This window comes from Babesia microti, chromosome III, assembly GCF_000691945.2.
Source record: "Babesia microti strain RI chromosome III, complete genome".
Classification (NCBI taxonomy): Eukaryota; Apicomplexa; class Aconoidasida; order Piroplasmida; family Babesiidae; genus Babesia; species Babesia microti.
Window position 1 is genome coordinate 399,658 of NC_027207.2, and position 22,626 is coordinate 422,283.

Consider the following 22,626-nt stretch of genomic DNA (forward strand, 5'->3'; position numbering starts at 1 on the left):
TGAATGCATATGAATTGAGGTAATTTTGCAAAATTTATTAGTAAATGATGATGATGTGATTAATATGTGATGTGCATTCAATACATTAAGCGGCCCCACTCTCCACTAATTTGTCAGTAGGAGCAATTTTTGTTGTTGATGAGATTTGGGAAAAAAATTCTCGCCTACATCACTCCAATTCACTGAGATTAATACTTTAAAGGTATAAAAATTCAATTCTAATGCCAGTCGTTCGAGCATGATTTCACTGCATGAATATATATCCAACCTCTTGCAGCGCATATATATTACATATGGAGTTTACAACGCCTTTGAATTGGATTTACAATTTTTAGTAGTAGTTCCTGAATCTAATCCTTAAATCCTGTAAATATTTCAATTTTATTATACTGTGGTAATGTCACCCCGCTTCCAGCTGTTCAACTACTTCCGTATCAATTACTACTCGTTCCACCTCAAAAAGGAGAGATTCTATGATTACATGTGCATTGGAATTAGTTCGGCCCTCGTTGGATATACTGCTTATTTGGGTAATTAACTTCCTTACTTAGCGTTCGCATTTGTAGCCAATTGGAGAACCACGATGAAGCTGTTACGCTATCATCAGGATAGGATGGAGGTAAGCCCACTCTAAATTAGTGTGAACGTAAGCGGTTGTTGAATATTGTGAGGGATGCTAGGAATAATGGCATAATCAAATAACATCTTCAATAATGTGTAACAGTTATATGCCACCATTTGTATATTTACAAAACTGTAAATGCATTACCGTTACTTTGACCTAGAAAATGGTTTCATCGCCTAATTTTGTGTTTTTATGCCCAATTATTTATGTAACTAAAATGTTTACAGCGCATATAGTTAGTGCGTGTAATACATGTGACTAATTTTTGTTATAACACTAAATTGTTAGTTATACATTGACATTTAAATCATATAATTGGATGGAGTATTACTTAGTAGCATATGTATTGAAATTTAACATTAACTAGTTAAATCGTCATTAAAATTATCTATTTGTGCTATTATATGTGTGATTATCTTATTTACATGAAAATGATGAAACTAAAACTACATTCCTGGGCAATATCCGAAGCAGTTTGATTTGCAAATAATGATTATTTTTGTTATAATTTCTGACATAAGAAATGATAGTTGATTACTTTGTAATTTATTGTTTGGCAATTTGCAAATAGCTATAAATGTATATATTAGTAACTATAAATATTAGTTAACATTAGCATACACACAAATATATGAATAAAATTATACTACCAAATAAAATCTAGTTATTAAATGTTAATCAAATAGAAAGATACCCACGTCCTATTGTGAAAATTTATGACAGGGTGATTATTAATTGAAGAATAGTTTTTTATCCTTCAATTATACCTTTCGTATATCTACAACACTGGGTATATTTGGTAAAATTTGACCATGTTGACAAAGTGCCGATCAGCTAGATTATAGTGTCTTACGACAGACATTTGTTCTAAACCTAAAGTGTAATGCCAATCCATTAAATTTATTATACAATGCATTTTAGCTAGAAGTGAGTGAAAACATTGGCTTATTTTGCAAATGAGTTATTAACCTTACTAAAACATAGATACTGTACAATTAGTGAAACTACCGTCTCCACCAGTAGCTTCACACAAATTACAAGTCGTGAAATTCCAAAGAGAAATTAAAGGCGGAAGAGAAGGGTCTAGCCGATTTATGATACAAATCCAGACAAAACAATGCCAATGGCGGTAACACGTACAAACCAATATAAATAACCAGATCTTTAAATACACCCCATGAATTGGATAGTAGCTTAAATGGAAGTGACCCCGGTGTATTCCTGTACTCATTATTGGGTACTCGTTCAGCCAGAGCCGTCAGCAATATCTTGAGTAAATCCTCCTTTCCCACTCCAAATTGCTTGAGAAACGCCAAGTTACGTTTCATATTGTCCAAGTCTTCGCTGCATCTATAATCAATGCCATCATCTTTCATATCATATAGATTATTTAGTTCGTGAAACAGATTGGTATCTTTCATCACAGCTGGAGATATAATCACAGAACTTATACCATTTCGGCGCAATTCATGCCTGATCGACTCATGTAGCCCTTTAATCGCATATTTTGATGCACAATAAGCGGCTTGACCAGGCAACGCCACTGAATCTAGTACACTTGAAATGAATATAACTCTAGCACGGCGTCTTCTATTTATTATACACCTAAGTGTCGAATTTTGGGCTATCTTCTGCGATTTTACACAGGGAATGTGCGGTGACAAATTTTCAGAAACAGATTCATCTTCCGACCCACTAGATTCGGAAGATGAATCGACAAATCCGCCAGTGTCAAGTATTGGACATACAACACTGGATAAAGTTCGATAAATAGTCTTATTATCATGTATTTTGTTGGTAAATCTTTCTAGGAGTGGCATGAAGCTCAACGTGCAGTTGTATGACCCTATGAGATTTGTCTCAATTATCTCCCTAAAACTACCCCGTTCTTGCATCCTCTGTATATAACTAGCACTTGATTCCTATGTAACATAATTTAAATACCTTTAGGAATGAACAGGTCCAAATGCCAGCGTTATTTACTAGAGCATATAAACCTGGTATTGATAGAGAATCCAAGTAATCATTTACATCACTTACCGCTGCCTCAATTGATTCATCATTAGTAACGTCCATCAACAGCGCTTTAGAAAATATTTTATTATGGCACCCACTCGAGTTGTACAATTGATTATATAAATCCTGAAAATAATATAGTGATTTATGATACAGGCAGGTGGCAATACATACATAGCCAATCCGTGGCAGTACTTCTGCTGCCAATTTGCCAAAGCCTGAATCGCAGCCCGTGATTAACACGGCCAATTTAGATGGATGGTCCCACACATTCTTGGACTCAAACTTGCAATATTTGTTTGGATCAACTTGTTGTTCATATTCAGATCTTTGGGTTATAATTGGAGTAAGTGATGTTATTGATTCTGAAGAGCGTTGAATTTGCGATATATCGAGTTCCATTTGCGACTAAATTATAAATATAAGTGATCTACGAATGTTGTGTCATTTATAGATCTGGATGATGCCATTTAGACATTAATTAGTCATTGAATTAGGTACAAGTGGAGCAAGTTTAATTAAAATAACAGTATTGAGTCCAAACATACGTTAATCATACTGGATGCCCTAGCCGATATGTACGGTTATGGGTTAAATTGGGCTATATAATAGTTAACATGTAGTATTAGTAAACTATCTAAAAAATTAGTTTGAAACATAAAAAATTCAATCCAATCTATTCCACAAATTATATCTATTGCATTTGAAGCTTTGGTGGCTTAAAAAACAATTTCCTTAACAATACCCCTTCCCGCTGCAGTCAGCTCTGAGATAACTTGGGCTATATTCATTGCAGTCAATCCCTCATTGTGCGTAATGGTAAGGTATGGTGTTGACATTGTTAGAATGCACAATGGGTTGATCTTACAGTAAATTTGTAAATATGTTACTGCGGGTTGATCTCTTTCGCTAATAAAGACGGATTCACTAATGCCATCGAGGGCAAGTGGATTGTAGAGTAGGATTAGGTAGGGGAATTTATCCTTCAGTGTCTGCACAAACGATTTTATTATGAATTCCCCCTCCCTTTTGACATCCACAGACGATGAATTGTACGGATTATTTAAAATGATTGTAAAATCTTTCTTTACGTTATTTTGCGTCACTGGTAAACGATTTGTGGAGTTATCAGTCACATTGAATGTTGATTCTAAAGTATAAGAAGCCAATGGTAGTAATATTGATATCAGATAGGGGTTTGGGACCAGTATTTTATCCACACCGACCCTTATTGATATGGGTTGATTATCCTCCTTGTCTACAATTTTAGAATTAGTACCATCCAAATACACTATCAGTGTATAAATAGACCAGTCAAAATTGCACAAAACATCTAAAATACTGTAAAACCCGCATGAAGCTGATTTAGGCTTGCTAGAACAGTAGACGTGGATACCCAGTGCCTCTATTAGTTCATCTGTATCTGGGATACAATTCTTGGCAGCCCATTCTTTTGCTAGTTTTACCGCTGGACCAAATGAAATTTCCCTTTGTGATATTGCCTTGATTGCCTCAAACCTATTAACCTTGCCAATATCACTCCCAGTACCATCAATGAACAAATTGTATATAGTATCACTCAGTTTGATTTCCAGGTGATTCCAAGTCGGAATGATAGTCTTCTTACCACTAATAGCCTTAAATTCTGGATGTGTCAAAATTGATTTATGCAGTGACAAATAAAACGCTGTAGTAACATATTTTGCAGCCGTAGCGTCTGTTGGCCAAGCACTACTTGACTCAAGCTGTACATAGACTGGCAGTGGCACCCAATAATCAGTATGGCAATACGATGCATTATCCAATAATGTAACCCGAGAAACTCGTAACGGCATATTTTTCTCATCCAAGGAAAACATAATATTGATAATCACATCAAAAGACCGTCTGGCATCTATGATATAACTTTGTAATTTATCATCTACACCAGCGTAAAGACTTTCATAGTTAATTATGGGTGTAGTTGAAATGTTGTTAGATGTTAAGATGTATCTAGTAATGGATATATTTGGACTTTCCTAAGTAATATTTTTGTATTATATTAAATTATTATGACAATCTAATGCCATGACTTGTGTATAACCAAATAATCGATAGTAACAAATGTAAATGTATATACTATTTGATGCTTATATATGTGTTATTGATTAATAATTTTAATGACACACATCATTGGCAAATAACATATAATATGTGTAACTTACATTAGACTGTGATATATTGTGAGGCAATATACAAAGGAAGGGCTGATGGCCCGCAAAAATTCTTGTCTCAGCTAATCCATGCCAAAATTTTTTATATCCATTAGCTAAATCTCCAGATGATAGTACCCCCTTGTCAACTTTCCTCGTCACAGTATTGAAGTTTACGAGCAATTTCATCAACCCATCATCGGAACTGATAAAATCTATGTTGTCTAACCTATCGGCTAATGCCAATTGCAGTATTGATCTGGCAGAAATTGCAGATAATTCTCCATCAGTTAAACCACAAACATAATTTCCTATAGTCGAATCCTCATATTTATCATTATACGCCTTTAATTTATTAGAATCGTTACTATTAACGTATAGTTGTGTTATATAAGAGAAACGGATACTAAGTGATATTTTGTTGACAAACAGTCGTTTATTTGAGTACATGTTATCGTATAGGTAGCTTAATTGTTGTGTCAATACTTCTTTTGATCTGTTTATTAGTCCTGAAAATCCAATAAAACATCTCCATAGTAAATTGTAGCCATTACAATCCACTAGAACTGGAAAATTGTCTATTTTGACTTTACCAAAATCGGTATTAATCTTATCAGTCACAGAATCAGATCCAAATGTATATACTGAATTTATTTTAAAATTTGCGATAAAATGAAGGGTGGATGAAAATATCTGATAATTAGATGCACCAATAGATAATTTTCTAGACATACATACATGTGCCATCAATAACCCATATGGAAATTGCTTTAATAACGCTGAATTCGATTCATCCCTCTCTAACCAAAGTTTCATTAACAAAATTGCCGAACCTAAATTTTTAAATTCTCTAAGAGCCTTAGATAACAATTCTTGGTTGATCAAATATTGTGATTCTTCAAAAACAAGAGAGTTATAAGTGGGAGTTAAAGGTAGTGTTGATATATCCGTTACCCCTTCAGGCCTAATGCAGTTATTGGTAACCACTAATCTGCGATTAAAATACAAATCATTATCGTCATAACCACCAATTAACTGTATTGAAAACCCAATATCTAAACCCTGCGCTTGTTGTGTCATTTTGATCGCTATCTTTCTATAATCCAATTGTGGTACTAGTTTAATATTTACCGTTATTTGTGACCCATTTAATTCACTGAGGATAGCTATGAAACTATCCCACTCAGGACAGTTATTATTATTATTAATACTGTTCAAATATTCATAGTAATAATTTAATGTCGCATTTCTTTTGTTTATGTAGCGATAATTCAAATGGTCTTTGGCATTGAATGTACTAGGATCTAGTGTTAGTAATAGATTAATTGTCTTGTCTATTGATGATAAATTTAGTACTGGGAATCCAAAAGGAGAGACTTTTTTTGGACCTGAAATTGTGAAGTTACTGCAACTAGAATGTCCTTCGTGGTACCACGGGTAATTTTTACCAATAAAATCAGCACTAGTAACCTTTTTTTTGGGTATATTTGATAGTAATTTATATAAATTGTCAGCTAACCCAGATAGTTGTAAAATTGAAGGATTATCAGTATAAAATTTAGCCATTAGATCATCTATGAATGCCTTTTGAACTTCGCTGGAATACATACCAGAGGTCTGCACCTTGTGGTAGTCGCTTATAAAGCGCTTCATTGCAAAATTATATATTGTACAATTTAATAATAAAGAATAGATCAAAAATTATAAATATGTTCATTAGGCAAATTTGATGGTTAATTAGTCATATTCCTAGGAGATTATGCTCCACGGCCTCCACCCATGGCTTAGAATCCACCTTTCTTTCTGGGGGTAGTTCGATGTTACTGTTCACATACTTGGCCATGACACTCACCATCTCCTGGAAGCTAAATAAATGCTAATTTACCTAATCCTTGTTTTCCCCGGTTCATGATCAAGTTTGTTAGTCAACGTATACAATGACTTGATAATAACATTTTCCCTCTACATTAATGTACATCTACATTTACATCCACAATTTTCAATATATCCCGAGTGATATCGTCGAGTCTAGCAAGGTAAATTATACTGGCGATCGTTACTTTATCCGGAGATGGCTTTATTTGATGCCGATGCAACGGTTCGGTTACAAAACAGCATTGGAATGGGTTTAGTAGGTTTATATCTATCGTGTCTTCATCGTGCATTTGTTTCACATCAACACAAGGACTATTTGGCACAATTTCTGTCTTTCCAATTTCAAATTTACCAACCTCATTTTGAGTTATCTTCTTATATGAGCAATCCATAGCCTCAACAGGATTCTGCCCTATACCCAGCTGAGTGCTATCGGTGGAAGTTTTTTGTTGGATGAATTGTTGGTCAATATTATAGGCCCTGCAAAAAATTTCATAGAGGTTCGATGCTATCTTCACCCCCTTGTCAAAGTCTTCCATTCTCTCCTTAATGCGCTCTGGTGCCTGCCCAATCTGTACTTTATTGGCATGTGTTATCAGAATTAATTCTCATAATGTGCATTACAACTTATATAACCACAACTGCCAACTTTATACAATATTTTAGAGTTTGTTTGTCACCCATTTACCTAACACATCACAGGAGTGTTGTGTACAATATGTGTTACCCTAGCCTTTATATTACACATATGATAATCAATTTCTAATATTTATTACTAATGTAAATACTAGTTTACATTAGTAATTCCACGCACAAAAATCTTTGATATGTAACAGAAATTCATTGTTTATTTGTTTATTTCCCCAGTTACAATTAGTTATCTAATAGCTAGTTTAAATTGTTAATCCGTAACTACTTCTGCAATTATTTGGACAATAATTCATAAGCATCGTTTATAGTATTAATTACTGCTATTAGGTGTGATTATCTCTATGAATTAGAATCTTAACATTTGTCACTAAATGTAGTCACTTATTTGTCAATTAATTCGTACACGACTGATTATTTCGTGAGCGTTGTCGCTAGCGAATGTTTATACAAATCTAAAAGTTAATTGGTTTCATTGGAGCTCAACGCCTTGACCGCTCTCACCATGGAATCGATCACCCGCATCCTGTATCCCAGCACAGAAGCCATATAAGACGGGTTCACCCCTAATTTTACAGGCAAATTCATTCGTCTTTCAATGCTACTAATTTTAGCCGATGTATTATCATCAACAGTATCATTTGTATCACTGGAGTCACCTATGGAATGTGAATCAGGCAATTCAGATAACAAAATATACCTCTCGAATTGGTCAAGCGATACAACTCCCAATGCAGATGCAAAGCTAGGAGATTGGGGTTCTATTGTAGTAAACTTTGTAATCAAATCAATGCAAGAATCTACTGAAGCAATCATTGCCCGATAAACTTGTTTTAAGTCGCTCAATTGTTCCACATCATACAATTGTTCATTGCCACTTTTGTTAGCATTTGTATAACCCTGAAGTGTGAGGTTAAATTGCTCGAAAGGATCTTGGTTTATATCCTTTTCTATGATCTTCTTAAGCAAATTTTCCACATTTTCAGATAGGTACATTTCCTCTAGCAGTTCTACAGGATCCAGATATACAATCTCCTTTCGGCATAGGGGACATGATATTTGGTGTATTAGCCATGATCTAAATTAGTAATTGATTACTTGAGACATTGGTAGTGAAAAATATGGGAGCAGTCTAAGCTTTTGCAAGTTTCATCTAGTTTTTCGCGGCAAATAATACAGGTATCTTGAGATTCCGCTTGCTCAGGGGTGGCATTGGGGAATCTAGATAAATAATAGCATGGACAATCCATTTATCTGTTAATTATAACATATATAGCATTTACATACAGATTAGATACGTTTGAAACAACTGTCAATTATATATCGAAATGAAATAAATGTGCTTAAATTCATACAAATCGCATTTAATTTGACCAAAGGAAGTAATTATGTAAACTGATTGTAAAACACATCCATTGAAATAATACAATGACTCTGATTTTTAAACAGAATCCTTAATAATAAAATTATGTTTGTTACCTCAACTCTATAATCTTGGTGAGTTTCCTGTACTTAAACAGTGTGGCCATTCTTGCCGCTAAATTTCGTATAACCTATGTAAAAATCATTTTAGATTCGTTTATTTTATGAATTAAAAAATTTTAACATGAATTCTAGAATACTTCCTACCTGTATAACGTCCACCAGCATGTACAGGGGCAAACTTGTGGGATTTAGAAGAAAGAACACAGTCATAAATCCCTAAATTATAAAATACTTACGACGAATATCAACAAGCTTATAAAGTCATGTAGAAAATCTAGATAGAACAAATAAGCCGATTTTTGCGATAATCCTAAATAAGCCGCGTGTTTACCATGTATAAGGATAATATCTGCCAGGTTAATTAGGTACTTGGACATACAACACAATATGCCTTGGAACATCCCAATGCATTCAAACAGTAGCCACATGTAAAATGTGGACTTTTCGGTGGACATAGAGTAAAAAAGGAATATTAGTGATAAATCAATAAGTGTCAGTATGTACATCACTATAAGATTTCTTAGCATCGTAGTCACTCTGGGTATTCCTGTTTGAAAGATCTAAATCAACACTTTCGTACGTGTAACGAACGTATAAACAGTACGAGATGATACCCCTTTAGGGCTATCAAACAACAGAGGCATTTGATCAACTTCAACGTGTCAATTTCCCTTCCGTTTATAAGTGGTTTAGATAACACTAGAAACAGCACTGCATCCATAAAGAATCCTCTTCCCTGCTCCACGATTTGTTCAAGTTCCAAATGCCTAAGCTGCCCAAAGAATATCAGCATGATTAATTCGCACAAGCCCAGGAATAGTATGAAACAATAATTGTATATTGCCTAAGTGAAAATGTTCCTACAACAACTGCTGGTTTTTGTACTGCAAGTGATTGTATGGCTGCATAAAAATTGTCATTGGTTGAAAAGGCGCGGAATAGGTATAAAGCGAGGAACGCATGACTTGCAAAGATATAATTGGAAAGAGTGAATAACTTCATGGGACAATCATCCAATTATAAAATATCAATTATCTCATGAATTTCAAAATTATATCCTATAATACAACACATCAACATATTTCTAGATGTTATATATGCATCTGTAATATTATATGTAGTGCTACCCTAATCTGTTACTAGATACGTTTAATAGAAATTCGGTATAAATACCTCTTATAACCCACAAAACAAACTGAGTGATTGGTCTAAAATCATATTATTTTTTACGAATACATATCTAATTATTGAAAAATTTCCCGTCATGACATAAGTTAGAGTGATCGCGCGATGGCATTTAAATATGCCCAATTGGATTATCTAATTACAAATCATTTGAAATGCTGACAAAGAATTTTCAAAAATTTATTACATCCACCCCTATACTCACAAAGTCCTCATACCACCTCTACGAAGGTAGACGGCATAGACGTTACATACCCGTGTATTTGCCCATTATCAAACCTAGGAAAATTAAACGAGAGGCACTAAAGGCCACTCAAAAATCAAAATACACGTCTAGGGAAATCTCAGAAACTATATGCAACAAGTCAAACGATATTGAACCAAATAACCAACAGTGCAACATAACCTACTTTACACCTGGGAAAGCACTAGAGTTACTAAGGTTATTCCACAAAAGTTTGCCCGTGGATGAACAATCGCAGACTGGTTACGTAGCTTTGAATATGGTATTGAAAGTAGACACAAGTAGAACTTCCATTAGGGGTTCTGTGCTGATGCCACATCCAATAGGAACAGTGCCAAAAGTGTTAGCAATTTGTGATCCAGCTGATGAAAAGTTGGCAATTAGCAATGGAGCAAAATATGCGGGGTTGGATATTTATATCGATAAAATAGCCTCTGGCTGGCTGGATTTTGACCGTCTAGTATGCACTCCTCAGTATATGCCCAAACTACTGCGTGTTGCTCGAATTCTAGGCCCAGCCAAACTAATGCCTACTTTTAAATCGGGGACATTAGTCACAAATCTCACTGAAGCTTTGCAAATTTTAACATCATCCAATTCTTTGCAGTACAGAGCTGAAAATGTTGACACCGGTAACTTAGCTTCTATCGGTCTGCCAAATAGTCCTCATGGAGAGCTAACTGTGTCTATTGGCATGCTGAGTCATAGTGATATGATGTTATTGGAAAACATCGCGTTTTTGGTCAAAGAGGTAGCTAAAAAACGCCCCGTTGAGAACATAAGAAAGAGTAACTCAACTAATTTTCTTGATTGGCCACCAACCAACTTCATATCCCCTAGACAGAAAGAATCTCGGCATACTAAATTGGAAAGGTACATCAAATTGTTGGAATTGAGTAATTAGTGTTTGATTTAGGCAGTGATAAGAGTGTGGATTTGAGTACATTTTTTGTATCATCGTCACTACGGATTCCTGGCACGCCAATACCGCCTGTATACACTAGAGTTATCTAAAGTTACGCTACATGGTAGAGTAGTGTTAGAAAGTAAATGAATTTTGTACAGTAAAGCATTGGAACATAAAAATGTTGCTAATTTTAATAAAATGATTATTAGCGCAATTTCTGGAAGAATATTTAAGAGTATCATAACACTAGAGGAGCTGTATATAGGAATTAGGAGTGTTTTTACGTCAAACCTTTTAATTTTAGAATAAATTATGTCTAATGTAATCGTGCGTGCGTGAGTACTCAGTGTAACTATGACATAAATCATCCAAAAGTCAAATAGCTGATCATCAGTGTACACAGCACAATACGAATTCATCAATTTGTAACTATTTTTGTTACAAAATTTCCAAAATTTCAATCTCCATGAGAGTTAAAAATAGTGATAAGTTACTATTTAGATTAAATTTTGGTATAGATCAGTTGGGCATGATGATTCCTACAAACTGGCTTAATAAGTTTCTTTGAATACAATTCCTTGATTGCTAATCTAGCCAAACTGGCATTAACCTTAAGTCTTTCGCAAATCACCGAGGGTGTAATGAGCTTTGATTTTGGTATTTCACTCAGAAGCTTATCATAAGTAGCTTTCTCGAATATCACGGCATGATTTAACTTATCCCTAGTTTTAACCTTATTCCATTTCTGAATTTAAACTGTAAGTTACCTTGCGCTTCCCCTTACCACTGGCTTCCGCTGCTTTGGCAACGGCTGCTTTAGACTTCTTCTCTTTGATAGGCATTAGACACCCCCACAACACCCAGTACGGCATGTTTTTATGTTGTTGACACTATTAAAAATCAATTATGCACATATTATTTATGCAATTATAAATGCACATAGTTTAAGATTTGAAATCATTCTGAAATTTATAATTCTAATAGTACTTATGGTGTTAGTTTTGATGTATAATGGTAGCATTGTATTTGGGTGTTCACTAATGACCGCTTCTGCTAATTAAAATATAAATTAATAAGTTAAAGATTAAATATTTTACAATGATTTTTTGTTAAATAAATATTGGGACAACCTTGATACCAACTTCATTTGGCCCATTCCCTTAACCACTCATTAAGGTAAATGCAGTCTCCAGGATTCACCTTATAAAGCCGGTCAATTTCACACTGATCAAGCAGGGGGCATGTGAAACAAGGAACATTATACGAATAAGTAAGGGTTTCCAGTTGAGCGTCACCGCACCAAATATATATCATCGTATTGTTTGCAGAAATTGCCGAGTATGCTTTATTTTCCAGTATTAGTATTTGGACAATCTTTTCAATATCTTCCTGCGACACCTTGTCGCATACGAACCCTTTGATGTATTGTGTTATTTTCTCAATAGTTGACCCCTGAAACTTCATTAGAAACCTGCTAATCTGATCTCGTAAAGTCTCCACTAGCGACTCGTCGAAGTCTCCATTCGAGTAAAATGAACCCCCTGCAATCTAAATTATTTGGTTTTATTACTTCGACTGCAGGGTCTATTTCAGCTAACATGTATAATTTGCGATTTTTATGATGTATATCTTTGACTGGTTTGATCAACCCCTTTTCCTCGGCCAGCATCTTGATGGCCTTCTGCACCTGGTGAATCTACTTCAATCTTTTTGACTTACCAACAATCCTGTAAACTTTCGTATATCTGCAGTCCAAATTCCTACATTCCCTGCCTGCTCAATGGCACAATAGACTCTGTAGTCTACATCATCCAATTTGTCCAAAATTTCTACCAGTTCCTTAGTCCTAACCTTAGCATATGTAACTACATAAGTTCCAACGTTTACCATTTGTCTCGGAGTATTTACTAAGAGAACAAATGCGCAACATTTGTAATTTGTTGAACAACGAAGTAATTGAAATGATGTTACGATCATTTTCAACGAAGTCACCTTGCCCCTTGTTGATGATGTGCTGACGCATGATTTCGTAGGTGAGTATTCCATTGTTTGAGGCGGCTAGGTCGAAGATCTCGTTCTTTTCCTCAATGCTCAAGTCCATCGCAAGGTGTTACGCGACAACTTGATAGTTATTACAGAGTATTTATCTATGCGATCATCATTAAGTTTTATAGCACTGTTCTACTTAATTAAAAATTATGTTATGTAAGATGTTTTGTGTGGCGGTGGCGAATCAGCGATTATGGGTGTACTATGGAGAGCCCAAGGTATAGGTTATATCATATTGTGAGTTGTGTTTAAGATATGACTAGTTTGTTATCCACCAACCTAGGAAGCACAGGAATGGCGTAATTACCATGTAAATTATTTTCTAGGAGTTTGTACCCACCAAACCCTTGACAAATCAGCATTTTAGCCTCTTCCAACCTAATATTATCAATCGTGGCTGTGTTAGCTTCTGCCTTGTAATCACCAGTCAATAATTTGATGATGCATTTTGAAGTTACGCCCTTTGAACTTGTTTCTGGTTGAGTTTTTAAGGGATCGGTGGTTGGGCATGGAATTAAAATGGAATTTGCGATACTAGAAGGCATTGAAGTTTTAGGTAGTGCCTCCATTTGGGCCTCGATGAGGCCTTTTGTAGATGTTTTAACATAATTTATTAGGCTTTTGGTCTTCTTCTCACTCTTAGTCATCTCACTATAGAGCGAGATTGCCCTTTGGTTCCCAGACAAGACACCAAGTTTTATTTTATCAAATCGGGAAAATCGAAGTTGCAGCATTATACTCATTCCGTTAATTTGAATATATTTTCCGCTTAAAGCCTATGTAAATAATTTCAATTACTTCTATAGCCTTTTGTGCATCCATTAGACGTTTGAAGGTGATTGTAAATCCATCATTCTTGGTCACTATTAAAGAAGTGTTTAAAGGGCCATCTAGATGAGAATTTCGGTTACATTGTGCGAAAAGGTCTTCAATTTGTACTCGGGTTACGTTTTTGGGCAGTTTTTCTCCCAAAATTTTGGCGGGTTTTAGTAGTATCTTTTGTTTGTTTATACCCATACTCAATAGTGATTCGGATTATGGTAGCACTATATGCGCCCTTTCTATTAGGTTTAGTCTATTTTGTAATTTCCAGAAAATTATTTGGCTTCTAATATTATTTATATTGATAAATGATAAACACTTAGTGATGATGTCATCTTTTTTGATTTTTTATTAAATAAAATGCTTCGTTGCCGAAAATGTCTATACATTAACCCATTTTTTAATTTTTATCTTAATAATCACTTTTATACTAATATTATTTTCATTTCTAAATATCCTTCAAAAATAACACGCACTCAAATATAGTAATTGGATAGCACTATCGATATGTTTATTCTAAAAAGATACTAAAATAATGTATAATTTACAACTTGTCATATAATATAAACTAAAAATCATATTTAATAAAGTTACAAAAAATTGATCAATGCCTCTCGTTCTTGTAATCCCTCTCTCTCTTCTCTCTGTAATGCCCATGTCTATAGCGCCCTGATCTACGTCTATGGTCATGTCCCCTCCCCATCATGGAATGCTTGTCACAGTATTTGACCTAAATAACTGTCTAAATACCTGAACTACTCGGCCATTCAATGACATGCCACTTTTTTCCAGCGCGTTGGCAGCCGAACGCTCTTTGACAAACTTAATAAATGCGATGCCCCTTTCTGCTCGTAGATCCTCATCATCATCCTTCCTCTCCTTATCAGAGTGTGGGATGTTTATTTGGTCAATTTGACCACATGGTTCGAAAAAATCATACAAATCTTGCCTGCTTGTTTTGTATGAAACGTTAAGTACTACGATTTCTTTACACCCTTTGATAATTTTCTCAATCTCATCGGCTACGGTGTATTTTGTAATGAACATTTGCTTTTCCAAGTCCTTTCGTTGTTGCTCCAAATTAAATATTAGCAATTCATTATCCAACTCAGTAATTGTGATATCTTACCTGAACTTGATAAATTTTAGTAGATATTCCAAGTGTGAATTTGTATTCATTATGAAGTTGTTTTGGAACATTTGCCTCCATCATACCCGAGTTGTTTAAATTGATCCCAGATTTATCATTAAACGAAATGATTTGAAATTTACCAGTTGATTTATCAATATATATTGCACCGTGGATGCGACTTATCGATGGGTTTAATGATTGTAAATCACAGATTGGTAGCCTGCCGATTAGGTAGTAAGGCTTATTTTCCAGATTAATCGTTCGAGTTTCATGGGTTTCCCCTGAACTAGTCTCATTAATTGTCAATTTTGACCACTCAGATGCCTCGTGGTGTATTCCGGCGCAGTATTTAAGCCAATTTTCAATTTCAGAATGATTGGCGATGTCAGATCTTATAAGCTGTAATATTCTGCCCAACTGATTTTGACCTTTCCTGGCAAAACTGCCCAAAAACGTATCGTAAGGGGTTATATATACTATTTGCCTATCACCAGTATTACTCAATAATTTCCTAAATTCTACATTAAACAGTGATTACCCTCATTCCTCCGAAATTTGTCCCTTAAAATCATTTCTGTCCATTTCAACCTATTTATTTGCCAGTTCTGACTCTAAATTAATATGTGAACACCTCCAATAGTTCTGAATTGTATATATCATCGGTGGATAAATTTACGATGTCATATACGAGTTTTATTACATCCGCACCAACATTATTTTTGTTCTGATCATTGTATATAAATTTTAAATTAGATTCCTTCTCAACATAACTATCTTTATGATGTGAATTATTATTATCATCATTTTCTTCTTTGAGTGATTTAAGGGGAATAATTTGGTGCTCAAAACGGATAAAATGCAGGGCATGTAAGGCACTAGGGAATTCAAATCCAGAAATCATAACTTTAGTTCGTGCATTTAGCGATAGAAACTCGAATACGCCATCAAACTTATCGATCTGCATAAAATCCGATACCGGATTGACCTTTGTCAAGCCTAATTTCTCTGATACACTTTTTTTACCTAAATAAACTACTGGCCTACGATAAGGAGGAGTTATACTGCATCGTTCGTTCATTCTCATCGCCCTATACTAATGTACCTAATGTACCCACAACATACCTGGCATGATAAGACGTATAGTCGCTAGGGTTAGGAAATATTACAAGCAATTAGACCTTGAAAATGTTCATTCTGATAAGAAAAATGAATTATTTTCTGAAATATTGGCAAATGAGAATTTAATAGCTGAACATCCCGTGGAATCATGCGAATTGTTTAGATATTTATATTTAAACAGTTACAAAAGCACTCCATTGTTCGAATTCATGTCTAATAATAGTATTAGTGAAGATTTCATAATATATAAACTACTTATTGGTTCGATTTGTAACTATTTGAATGGTAAAAATGGATTATTAGATACCAAACTGTTCGGAAATATTCATTGTATGAGTACACATTTCATTCAAAACCATTTCGTACCTCGGGAATTTTTAAAGGCTTTGACTAAATACTATAACAATAACTCTAGTGATATTTCTAGTTACTGTTTAGATCTTGTAAAGAACGATAATACTAAGGAAATAATTAGTATCAAACCAATAATATAGACTGCTCGGTTGATTTATCTCTGTGTGGTTTAGGGAACTCAATTTTACTGGAAAAAATCTCAGATTCAGTAGATAATTCCAAATGGTTTCTAAGTATTGCCGGTAGGTACAATACTTATTTAGAAAAAATACAATCAGCATACGTCCTATCAACTGCTTACACCGCCAAATCATATTTTGGCAACGATTTTAATTGGATAGGTGGTGGATCTTGTGATACGATTGCGTTAAAATTCCCAATCAAAACATTGATATCCCTTAACAACCCACAATTAATATCATCAAAGAATGCTGTATCACTATTACCTATATTTGCCCATCTGGAGTACAAAGTAACTAACAATTTTTACACAGAGTGGGGGTTTGGATATGTTAGGTCAAATTTTATTAGAAAGAGTTACCAATTTGAGGTATATCATCTTTGTAATTTAGTTTATGGAATGTAATAACAACGATCGATTCGCTTCACAAATTGGACTGTAGATATATAGCATTGCTTACTAAACTGTCAAAGATCTGCCTGGATCAAATAGAAGCAATACCTGTTGATTTGCTGGCCAGAATTACAATTCAATTACATGATTTATGTGAACCAGAACAATTACTGGTGCCTCAAGTTTCACTGAAGATGGGTAATCTTATTGCGAAAAATACGGGCAAAGAAGTGTTAGAAAAATTGAAGGATATATTCAGTGCCTGTGGAATCAAGAATCTAGCGTTAGACGATTTTTTATTAGTTGTAACTCAATAATTGTAACAATAGTAGTCTGGTCATGTTGCGTGTAGTCAAAATTATATCACATAGACACAGGTTTAACAAGTCTCAAATTGGGTATGTTTTTGTCAATTCTATAGTATTTGTGGCAAAATCTATTGGATAAATTATCCGACCTGTCACGTAATTTATTGCCATTTACAGTGTGTTGGTGCATATAATCTGCTATGGTAAAATCATATTCCGACACTATTTTATTGTTTACAGAATAAAACTTTTCGCCCATCAATGTAGATAATCCTTGAAAATTAATCCCAGTAAAATACTTATGAGCTTCAAATTCTGGCACAAATTTGTTACTCAAGTTGGACAGTAAAGACATTAATGGGTTAGTAACTTTATCGTCCAAATCATTTAGTGATTCTGAATGCCTGCACAAGATTTTTGATATTTCTGGATCTTCTGTTATAAATATTAATTTACAAAAAGGGTGCAAGCAATTGTGCAGCGATCTTATCACGTTTAGACGCAATAAATTCCTATAATTCACTTTCGTAATGTATAAGAAGGCATAATGGAACAATTTCTCATAGAAGATTAAGTGAAATGTACAATAACTTCCTGTAATTAGTCTCAAATTTTGATAGTGCTGGTTTATGTCGTAAAACCTAGATGATAAGTTGCAATACTTAGCGGATTCAATTAGCGACAGAAACTCCAAATGATATGAGTTGGTAAATATTACATGTCGTTGAATAGCAGCATTTGAGTGTGAATAAGCGATGATTCTTTTGTTAACATTGAAATCTGGACTGACATGCAGAATGTTTAAAGCATCAGGCACATGATTATGAGTGTTGTCATGTTTGCAATCACTTTGTAGTGACAATTTGCTTATATTAGTACTAGGAAACCATACCGAAGTATCTAGTAGCCTATTTATGTGTGGCGGCGTTCGTTTATAGCTACATAAATCATTAATTACTTGGTATGTGTTAGCAGCAACCCAGGTAAAACATAGTAGTAAAGCTTGCCGGATCTTCTAGCCTCATAAAATTCTCTCAAACAATTGTTAAAGTGGGTTTGCACTGCACGGTAATTATTCTTTAAACTCATCTGTCAGATCAACCCATACCTAATCCCAATATATACGTGATAAGCTTAGCCTCATGTCCATAGATATGTACAGGCTTAGTGTATTGGTGCCGGAAGATACATCGTACACATCCTGAGCCACATATAGGTGAAACATGAACTATAATGATCTAATTAGTATAATGGGTAATGACCTAATAATAGTGTACAAATTAACGCCAATTAAAGCTTTACAAATATTCAGTAAATGCCACAATAAAAGCTATAAAATGGCACTTAATATTCAATTCGTTCAATTCGGATTGGAGTCACTTCGCTGGGCCTGACCTGCGGCTTTTCCCAAAAATCGTTTTCATCTACATTATGATCATTCCCCCGATGCATGTAGTTTCTACCTTCAAATTCATCATACTTATTTAACAAAGCTTCATCATCCTTGGTAAATCTCTTTTTGGATAGCCTGCGCAAAAATACCACTAATAACACTAGTAGCACTACAAAAATTGCAGCGCTTATAATCGTAATAATCCCAAAGCCATAGAAAGTCAATGGTGTTTGGTTCAATGTCTCACTTTCCTTCGCACCGATTTTCCCATAGTATCCACTGCAACTACGAGCATTCAAGGTCTCAATACCATCGTCGTTAGGAATCATATCACGATGGGTCGATGAAATGAGATAGCTATTGATATCATTAGGATTTCCCTTGGTAATATACCCGAAAGACTTGATTTCGCAAGGGAAATTTTCCATATCATCCTCTAGTGGAGAACCCAAGGAGTTGAATGCAATGTTTCCCATCTTGAAAACTAGACAATTTGGAACCTCATCGATTAAGCCACATTCACGCTTATTCCTATCATAATTGGCCCAATTGAAGCCCCATCCCTTGGAGTGGTGGGCGCGAGAGTTTGTGACAGGCATTATAATCTTAGCAACTGCACCAAGGTCACCAGATGAGATTGCATTTGCAAATTTAGAACCTTCACTGCGTTTAGTTTCATAATTTTCCGGTGCATCCGATGCACTATATTTGAACACTATTTGACCGCAAATTTCAGGAGTAGAAGCTTTGAATAATCTCCTATTCTGAATTGGAACGCAAGCCGTGCCGTTCCAGGTACCAAAAATTGCATCTGCCACCGCCGCATTGGGACATTTATTTTTCCAGTCCCTGTAAATGAAGGAAGATCCATAAACCATTTCTTGACTCATGTCCTTCACGGGCTTAATACAAGGCATACTGCTGGAACCACTATCCACTTTTCCATCATTATCACAATACTTAGGTCCCTGGATTAGTTGCAACGGAGAGTATAAGATGTGGCAAGTTTTAGTTTTCAAATCAAAGGCAAATGGATATTTGTAATCAGACTTTCTGTCACTACTCATCATCAATTCGCTTGCATAGGAGGCGCAGTTGAATATATCATCCCCGTCATATTCGTATGCTTTCAGTGTTTTGGCAGTGACAGGAGATATCAAATCTGTTTGCACGGCAGATTTTGAGATACTAATTCTCCCTCTAGAAGTTTTGGGTATTTCATTTGTACGAATAGTTTTACCTGCAGGAACTGTGTATGGAAACCCAAAGGCGGGGTTGGCGGTGTCGTTTGCAGGAGAGAGGTAATCTACACCGCTAGAAAATTCTATAATTTTCCCAAAAACTGGGCATTTTCCCGCGACCATTCTATATTTTTTACCATTAAAAGTGCCGTTTTTGCCCAGATCCACATAAACTCCAGATCCTAAATGAAAGTATCACGTATACCGTGAACCTTGGGAATGTTAAATTTTTCCATGTAAGACTCCCACGGGTTATCCCTCTCATCCCCTATTGGCTTGAATTCCAACTCTTCATAATCCGTATCTTCATAGTCATCCTCCTCATCCTCCTCGTATACTTCACCATCCTCATCATCCTCCTCCGTGATATTCACATGCTTTTTTGCTTGGTGACGCGGTTTTGCTCCACTGTTTTTATGCTTATGAACAATTTTACGGTGCGCGGGTCTTGCGTTGGCTAGAGCTGCACTGACCGTCGCCAGTTGGAAGTCCAGCACTAAAATAAATAAAAAAAATATTAAAACATATTTAAAAATCGAGCCATTGAGGCTTAAGCTTCGTTTAGCTGCATTAGTCATTTGAAAAAAAAACAATTATGTATTATATTAATCAAGATAAAAATAATATGGATTACATTTGTAGACACGAGAATACGGAGTTAGCTGTTGTACTTTTGCAATTTTAAGGTAAAAATTAGTTTTTTACCTTAAAATAAATATTTGCAACTCCTGTCTAATAATATGACTGAGGACGGTATAAGGTAGTATCATTTGTGCTACCAAGTGCTAGTATACTAGTTAGTGCAAACACCTAGTACAGTGATATAGCCAACTTACATAACATATTTGATCATTTTTTTGATCTATGATGGCCGAAATTTTAATTAAAAGCTACCATTATAAGTAAATGTTGTCTTATTCATTTCTTGTTATTTCTTATCTTCGATTCATGGTACATTTGAAGGAATGTGGAAGAATTCGTGTTTCTTGTTGCATATATGACTGTAAATAGGAGAGTCAGAATTGTGAAAACAAGGTGTAAAATTTCCAATGACAGACTTGAACCATATGGCCATCTTGGTATGCTCAATATGATAGATTTAGTACCGTTGAACTTGGCTACATTGTATCGGTTCTCAATAGACATGTACAATGGCAACTCCAACGGCCCCTTTAGCTTCCCGTAGTAATTCTTAATGTTGGAAAATGATGTTCCACTCATCCAAATGGCAAAATGGGAATTTTCAACACCAATGCCACATTTCTCGTAGTTAAGCGCATCGTACAACATATTGGCCAAACACTCATCGTCATCCATCTCTTTTGAATCCTCATTCTCTGGGAGCATCCAGAAATATGTATGTTGTCTGTGTCAGTGTAGTAATGTATAATATACTATAAACCAAACGCTATAGTGTTTGGTTTTAAGAATATATATATACGTACTTGTGTTTATCCACTATATCTTGAGTGGGGTTCTTAAAATGCTGAATTTCCAATGGCATGGCGGAAGTTGGGACTGATTCATCAATTTCAATGGAAGCAGCTAATGAACCAGTAGGTGAAGAACGGTAAAAGCGGATCTTGTCGTTAAAAACGTTCCAAGCATGGATACCACATGGATGTAGTATCTTTTTTACACCTAAATTACGCAGGACACATTGTTTTACATAGTAAACATCTATTATGTCCGTTTTCCCATTATATTCAGACGAGTAAAACAGATAATAAAATATTTTAAAAAGCAGTTACCTTTATGCTCAATTGAGTCTAGTGGAGCACAATTGTGTAGTTGCTTTGAGTCTGATATAACATTTCCAGCCAATTGCTCCTGAACGATACCGTTAGATAGTGAACTTTCCAAGTGCGGGTAATTTGTAATCTTGTAATAAACAAAAATATCATCTGCCTCTAAAAGAGCAAACTTGTCATCCTTGTTACACTCCTTATGTGTAACTTTTATTGTAACAAAGGTAGGATTTCCTACTGGTTGCTGGTGGTATGGTATTTCACACTCTACAAAATTCACCTTTCTTGTCCACAAGAGTGAAGATATGCATATGTTTATTGCTAGTATGAAAATGAATAGAATTAATATGGGTGCCGATCTACGTTGCATATAGACACCATCTCTTATGTCCCACTCCAAAATTTTGACAACCTTTTCAGTCCAGGAGTAGCGTTTGTTGAGTTTGGGTATATAATTTTCACTTTGAGTGCAGACAATCTGGCTGTAGACATTGTGATACTTAAGGGGGAACTGTTTGTAAGCGGAAACATAGCCTCTCATCTGTCCAGACCGCACCTTCACATTCTTCCTAAAGATACCAAATTTGAAGCCACTCGCTGATATGCCAATAGCTTTATTTGTATATTTAACAGTATCACTTATATTGGATGGGCGTGATTGTGAGGACATTGTGATACACTAATGCTGGGGCTCTCCCGTCGTTGTTAA

The 22,626-nt window shown here is 35.1% G+C and overlaps 14 protein-coding genes across 14 annotated transcripts; 3 read left to right on the forward strand and 11 right to left on the reverse strand.

Annotated features, from left to right (window-relative positions):
• Positions 398 to 702, forward strand: BMR1_03g01100 (conserved Plasmodium protein, unknown function; the record flags this gene model as incomplete). The annotated part of the gene is made up of 3 exons (XM_012793376.1): positions 398 to 530; positions 552 to 619; positions 640 to 702. 3 exons carry the CDS (start codon positions 398 to 400, stop codon positions 700 to 702), a joined length of 264 nt encoding a protein of 87 aa, XP_012648830.1.
• On the reverse strand, positions 1,660 to 3,043 carry BMR1_03g01105 (Retinol dehydrogenase 7; the record flags this gene model as incomplete). The annotated part of the gene is made up of 2 exons (XM_012793377.1): positions 1,660 to 2,547; positions 2,570 to 3,043. The coding sequence occupies 2 exons, from the start codon at positions 3,041 to 3,043 to the stop codon at positions 1,660 to 1,662; spliced, it is 1,362 nt and encodes a 453-aa protein (XP_012648831.1).
• Positions 3,044 to 3,360: 317 nt separating this feature from the next.
• On the reverse strand, positions 3,361 to 6,486 carry BMR1_03g01110 (Nrap protein; the record flags this gene model as incomplete). The annotated part of the gene is made up of 2 exons (XM_012793378.1): positions 3,361 to 4,659; positions 4,846 to 6,486. 2 exons carry the CDS (start codon positions 6,484 to 6,486, stop codon positions 3,361 to 3,363), a joined length of 2,940 nt encoding a protein of 979 aa, XP_012648832.1.
• An 88-nt stretch (positions 6,487 to 6,574) lies between these two features.
• Positions 6,575 to 7,247, reverse strand: BMR1_03g01115 (hypothetical protein; the record flags this gene model as incomplete). Its single annotated transcript, XM_012793379.2, has 3 exons — positions 6,575 to 6,698; positions 6,719 to 6,795; positions 6,816 to 7,247. The coding sequence occupies 3 exons, from the start codon at positions 7,245 to 7,247 to the stop codon at positions 6,575 to 6,577; spliced, it is 633 nt and encodes a 210-aa protein (XP_012648833.2).
• Positions 7,248 to 7,818: 571 nt separating this feature from the next.
• On the reverse strand, positions 7,819 to 9,843 carry BMR1_03g01120 (E3 ubiquitin-protein ligase synoviolin; the record flags this gene model as incomplete). The annotated part of the gene is made up of 8 exons (XM_021481899.1): positions 7,819 to 8,434; positions 8,455 to 8,577; positions 8,836 to 8,909; positions 8,986 to 9,057; positions 9,078 to 9,151; positions 9,173 to 9,401; positions 9,422 to 9,685; positions 9,706 to 9,843. The coding sequence occupies 8 exons, from the start codon at positions 9,841 to 9,843 to the stop codon at positions 7,819 to 7,821; spliced, it is 1,590 nt and encodes a 529-aa protein (XP_021338482.1).
• BMR1_03g01125 (50S ribosomal protein L1) lies at positions 10,182 to 11,284 on the forward strand (the record flags this gene model as incomplete). Its single annotated transcript, XM_021481900.1, has 2 exons — positions 10,182 to 11,166; positions 11,187 to 11,284. 2 exons carry the CDS (start codon positions 10,182 to 10,184, stop codon positions 11,282 to 11,284), a joined length of 1,083 nt encoding a protein of 360 aa, XP_021338483.1.
• BMR1_03g01130 (small subunit ribosomal protein S25e) lies at positions 11,680 to 12,019 on the reverse strand (the record flags this gene model as incomplete). Its single annotated transcript, XM_012793382.1, has 2 exons — positions 11,680 to 11,922; positions 11,945 to 12,019. 2 exons carry the CDS (start codon positions 12,017 to 12,019, stop codon positions 11,680 to 11,682), a joined length of 318 nt encoding a protein of 105 aa, XP_012648836.1.
• A 301-nt stretch (positions 12,020 to 12,320) lies between these two features.
• BMR1_03g01135 (DNA-directed RNA polymerase III subunit C34) lies at positions 12,321 to 13,278 on the reverse strand (the record flags this gene model as incomplete). The annotated part of the gene is made up of 4 exons (XM_012793383.1): positions 12,321 to 12,725; positions 12,748 to 12,873; positions 12,897 to 13,042; positions 13,065 to 13,278. The coding sequence occupies 4 exons, from the start codon at positions 13,276 to 13,278 to the stop codon at positions 12,321 to 12,323; spliced, it is 891 nt and encodes a 296-aa protein (XP_012648837.1).
• Positions 13,475 to 14,243, reverse strand: BMR1_03g01140 (conserved Plasmodium protein, unknown function; the record flags this gene model as incomplete). The annotated part of the gene is made up of 3 exons (XM_021481901.1): positions 13,475 to 14,002; positions 14,025 to 14,116; positions 14,138 to 14,243. The coding sequence occupies 3 exons, from the start codon at positions 14,241 to 14,243 to the stop codon at positions 13,475 to 13,477; spliced, it is 726 nt and encodes a 241-aa protein (XP_021338484.1).
• Positions 14,653 to 16,264, reverse strand: BMR1_03g01145 (conserved Plasmodium protein, unknown function; the record flags this gene model as incomplete). The annotated part of the gene is made up of 6 exons (XM_021481902.1): positions 14,653 to 14,778; positions 14,799 to 15,155; positions 15,178 to 15,698; positions 15,719 to 15,791; positions 15,812 to 16,203; positions 16,225 to 16,264. The coding sequence occupies 6 exons, from the start codon at positions 16,262 to 16,264 to the stop codon at positions 14,653 to 14,655; spliced, it is 1,509 nt and encodes a 502-aa protein (XP_021338485.1).
• BMR1_03g01150 (hypothetical protein) lies at positions 16,308 to 17,544 on the forward strand (the record flags this gene model as incomplete). Its single annotated transcript, XM_021481903.1, has 5 exons — positions 16,308 to 16,773; positions 16,794 to 16,895; positions 16,917 to 17,125; positions 17,148 to 17,203; positions 17,226 to 17,544. 5 exons carry the CDS (start codon positions 16,308 to 16,310, stop codon positions 17,542 to 17,544), a joined length of 1,152 nt encoding a protein of 383 aa, XP_021338486.1.
• BMR1_03g01155 (hypothetical protein) lies at positions 17,591 to 18,624 on the reverse strand (the record flags this gene model as incomplete). Its single annotated transcript, XM_021481904.1, has 3 exons — positions 17,591 to 18,176; positions 18,198 to 18,473; positions 18,494 to 18,624. 3 exons carry the CDS (start codon positions 18,622 to 18,624, stop codon positions 17,591 to 17,593), a joined length of 993 nt encoding a protein of 330 aa, XP_021338487.1.
• Positions 18,625 to 18,879: 255 nt separating this feature from the next.
• BMR1_03g01156 (apical merozoite antigen 1) lies at positions 18,880 to 20,747 on the reverse strand (the record flags this gene model as incomplete). The annotated part of the gene is made up of 2 exons (XM_021481905.1): positions 18,880 to 20,351; positions 20,375 to 20,747. 2 exons carry the CDS (start codon positions 20,745 to 20,747, stop codon positions 18,880 to 18,882), a joined length of 1,845 nt encoding a protein of 614 aa, XP_021338488.1.
• Positions 20,748 to 21,087: 340 nt separating this feature from the next.
• On the reverse strand, positions 21,088 to 22,587 carry BMR1_03g01157 (LEM3 (ligand-effect modulator 3) family / CDC50 family; the record flags this gene model as incomplete). Its single annotated transcript, XM_012793389.2, has 3 exons — positions 21,088 to 21,535; positions 21,615 to 21,810; positions 21,921 to 22,587. The coding sequence occupies 3 exons, from the start codon at positions 22,585 to 22,587 to the stop codon at positions 21,088 to 21,090; spliced, it is 1,311 nt and encodes a 436-aa protein (XP_012648843.2).
• Positions 22,588 to 22,626: the final 39 nt, after the last annotated feature.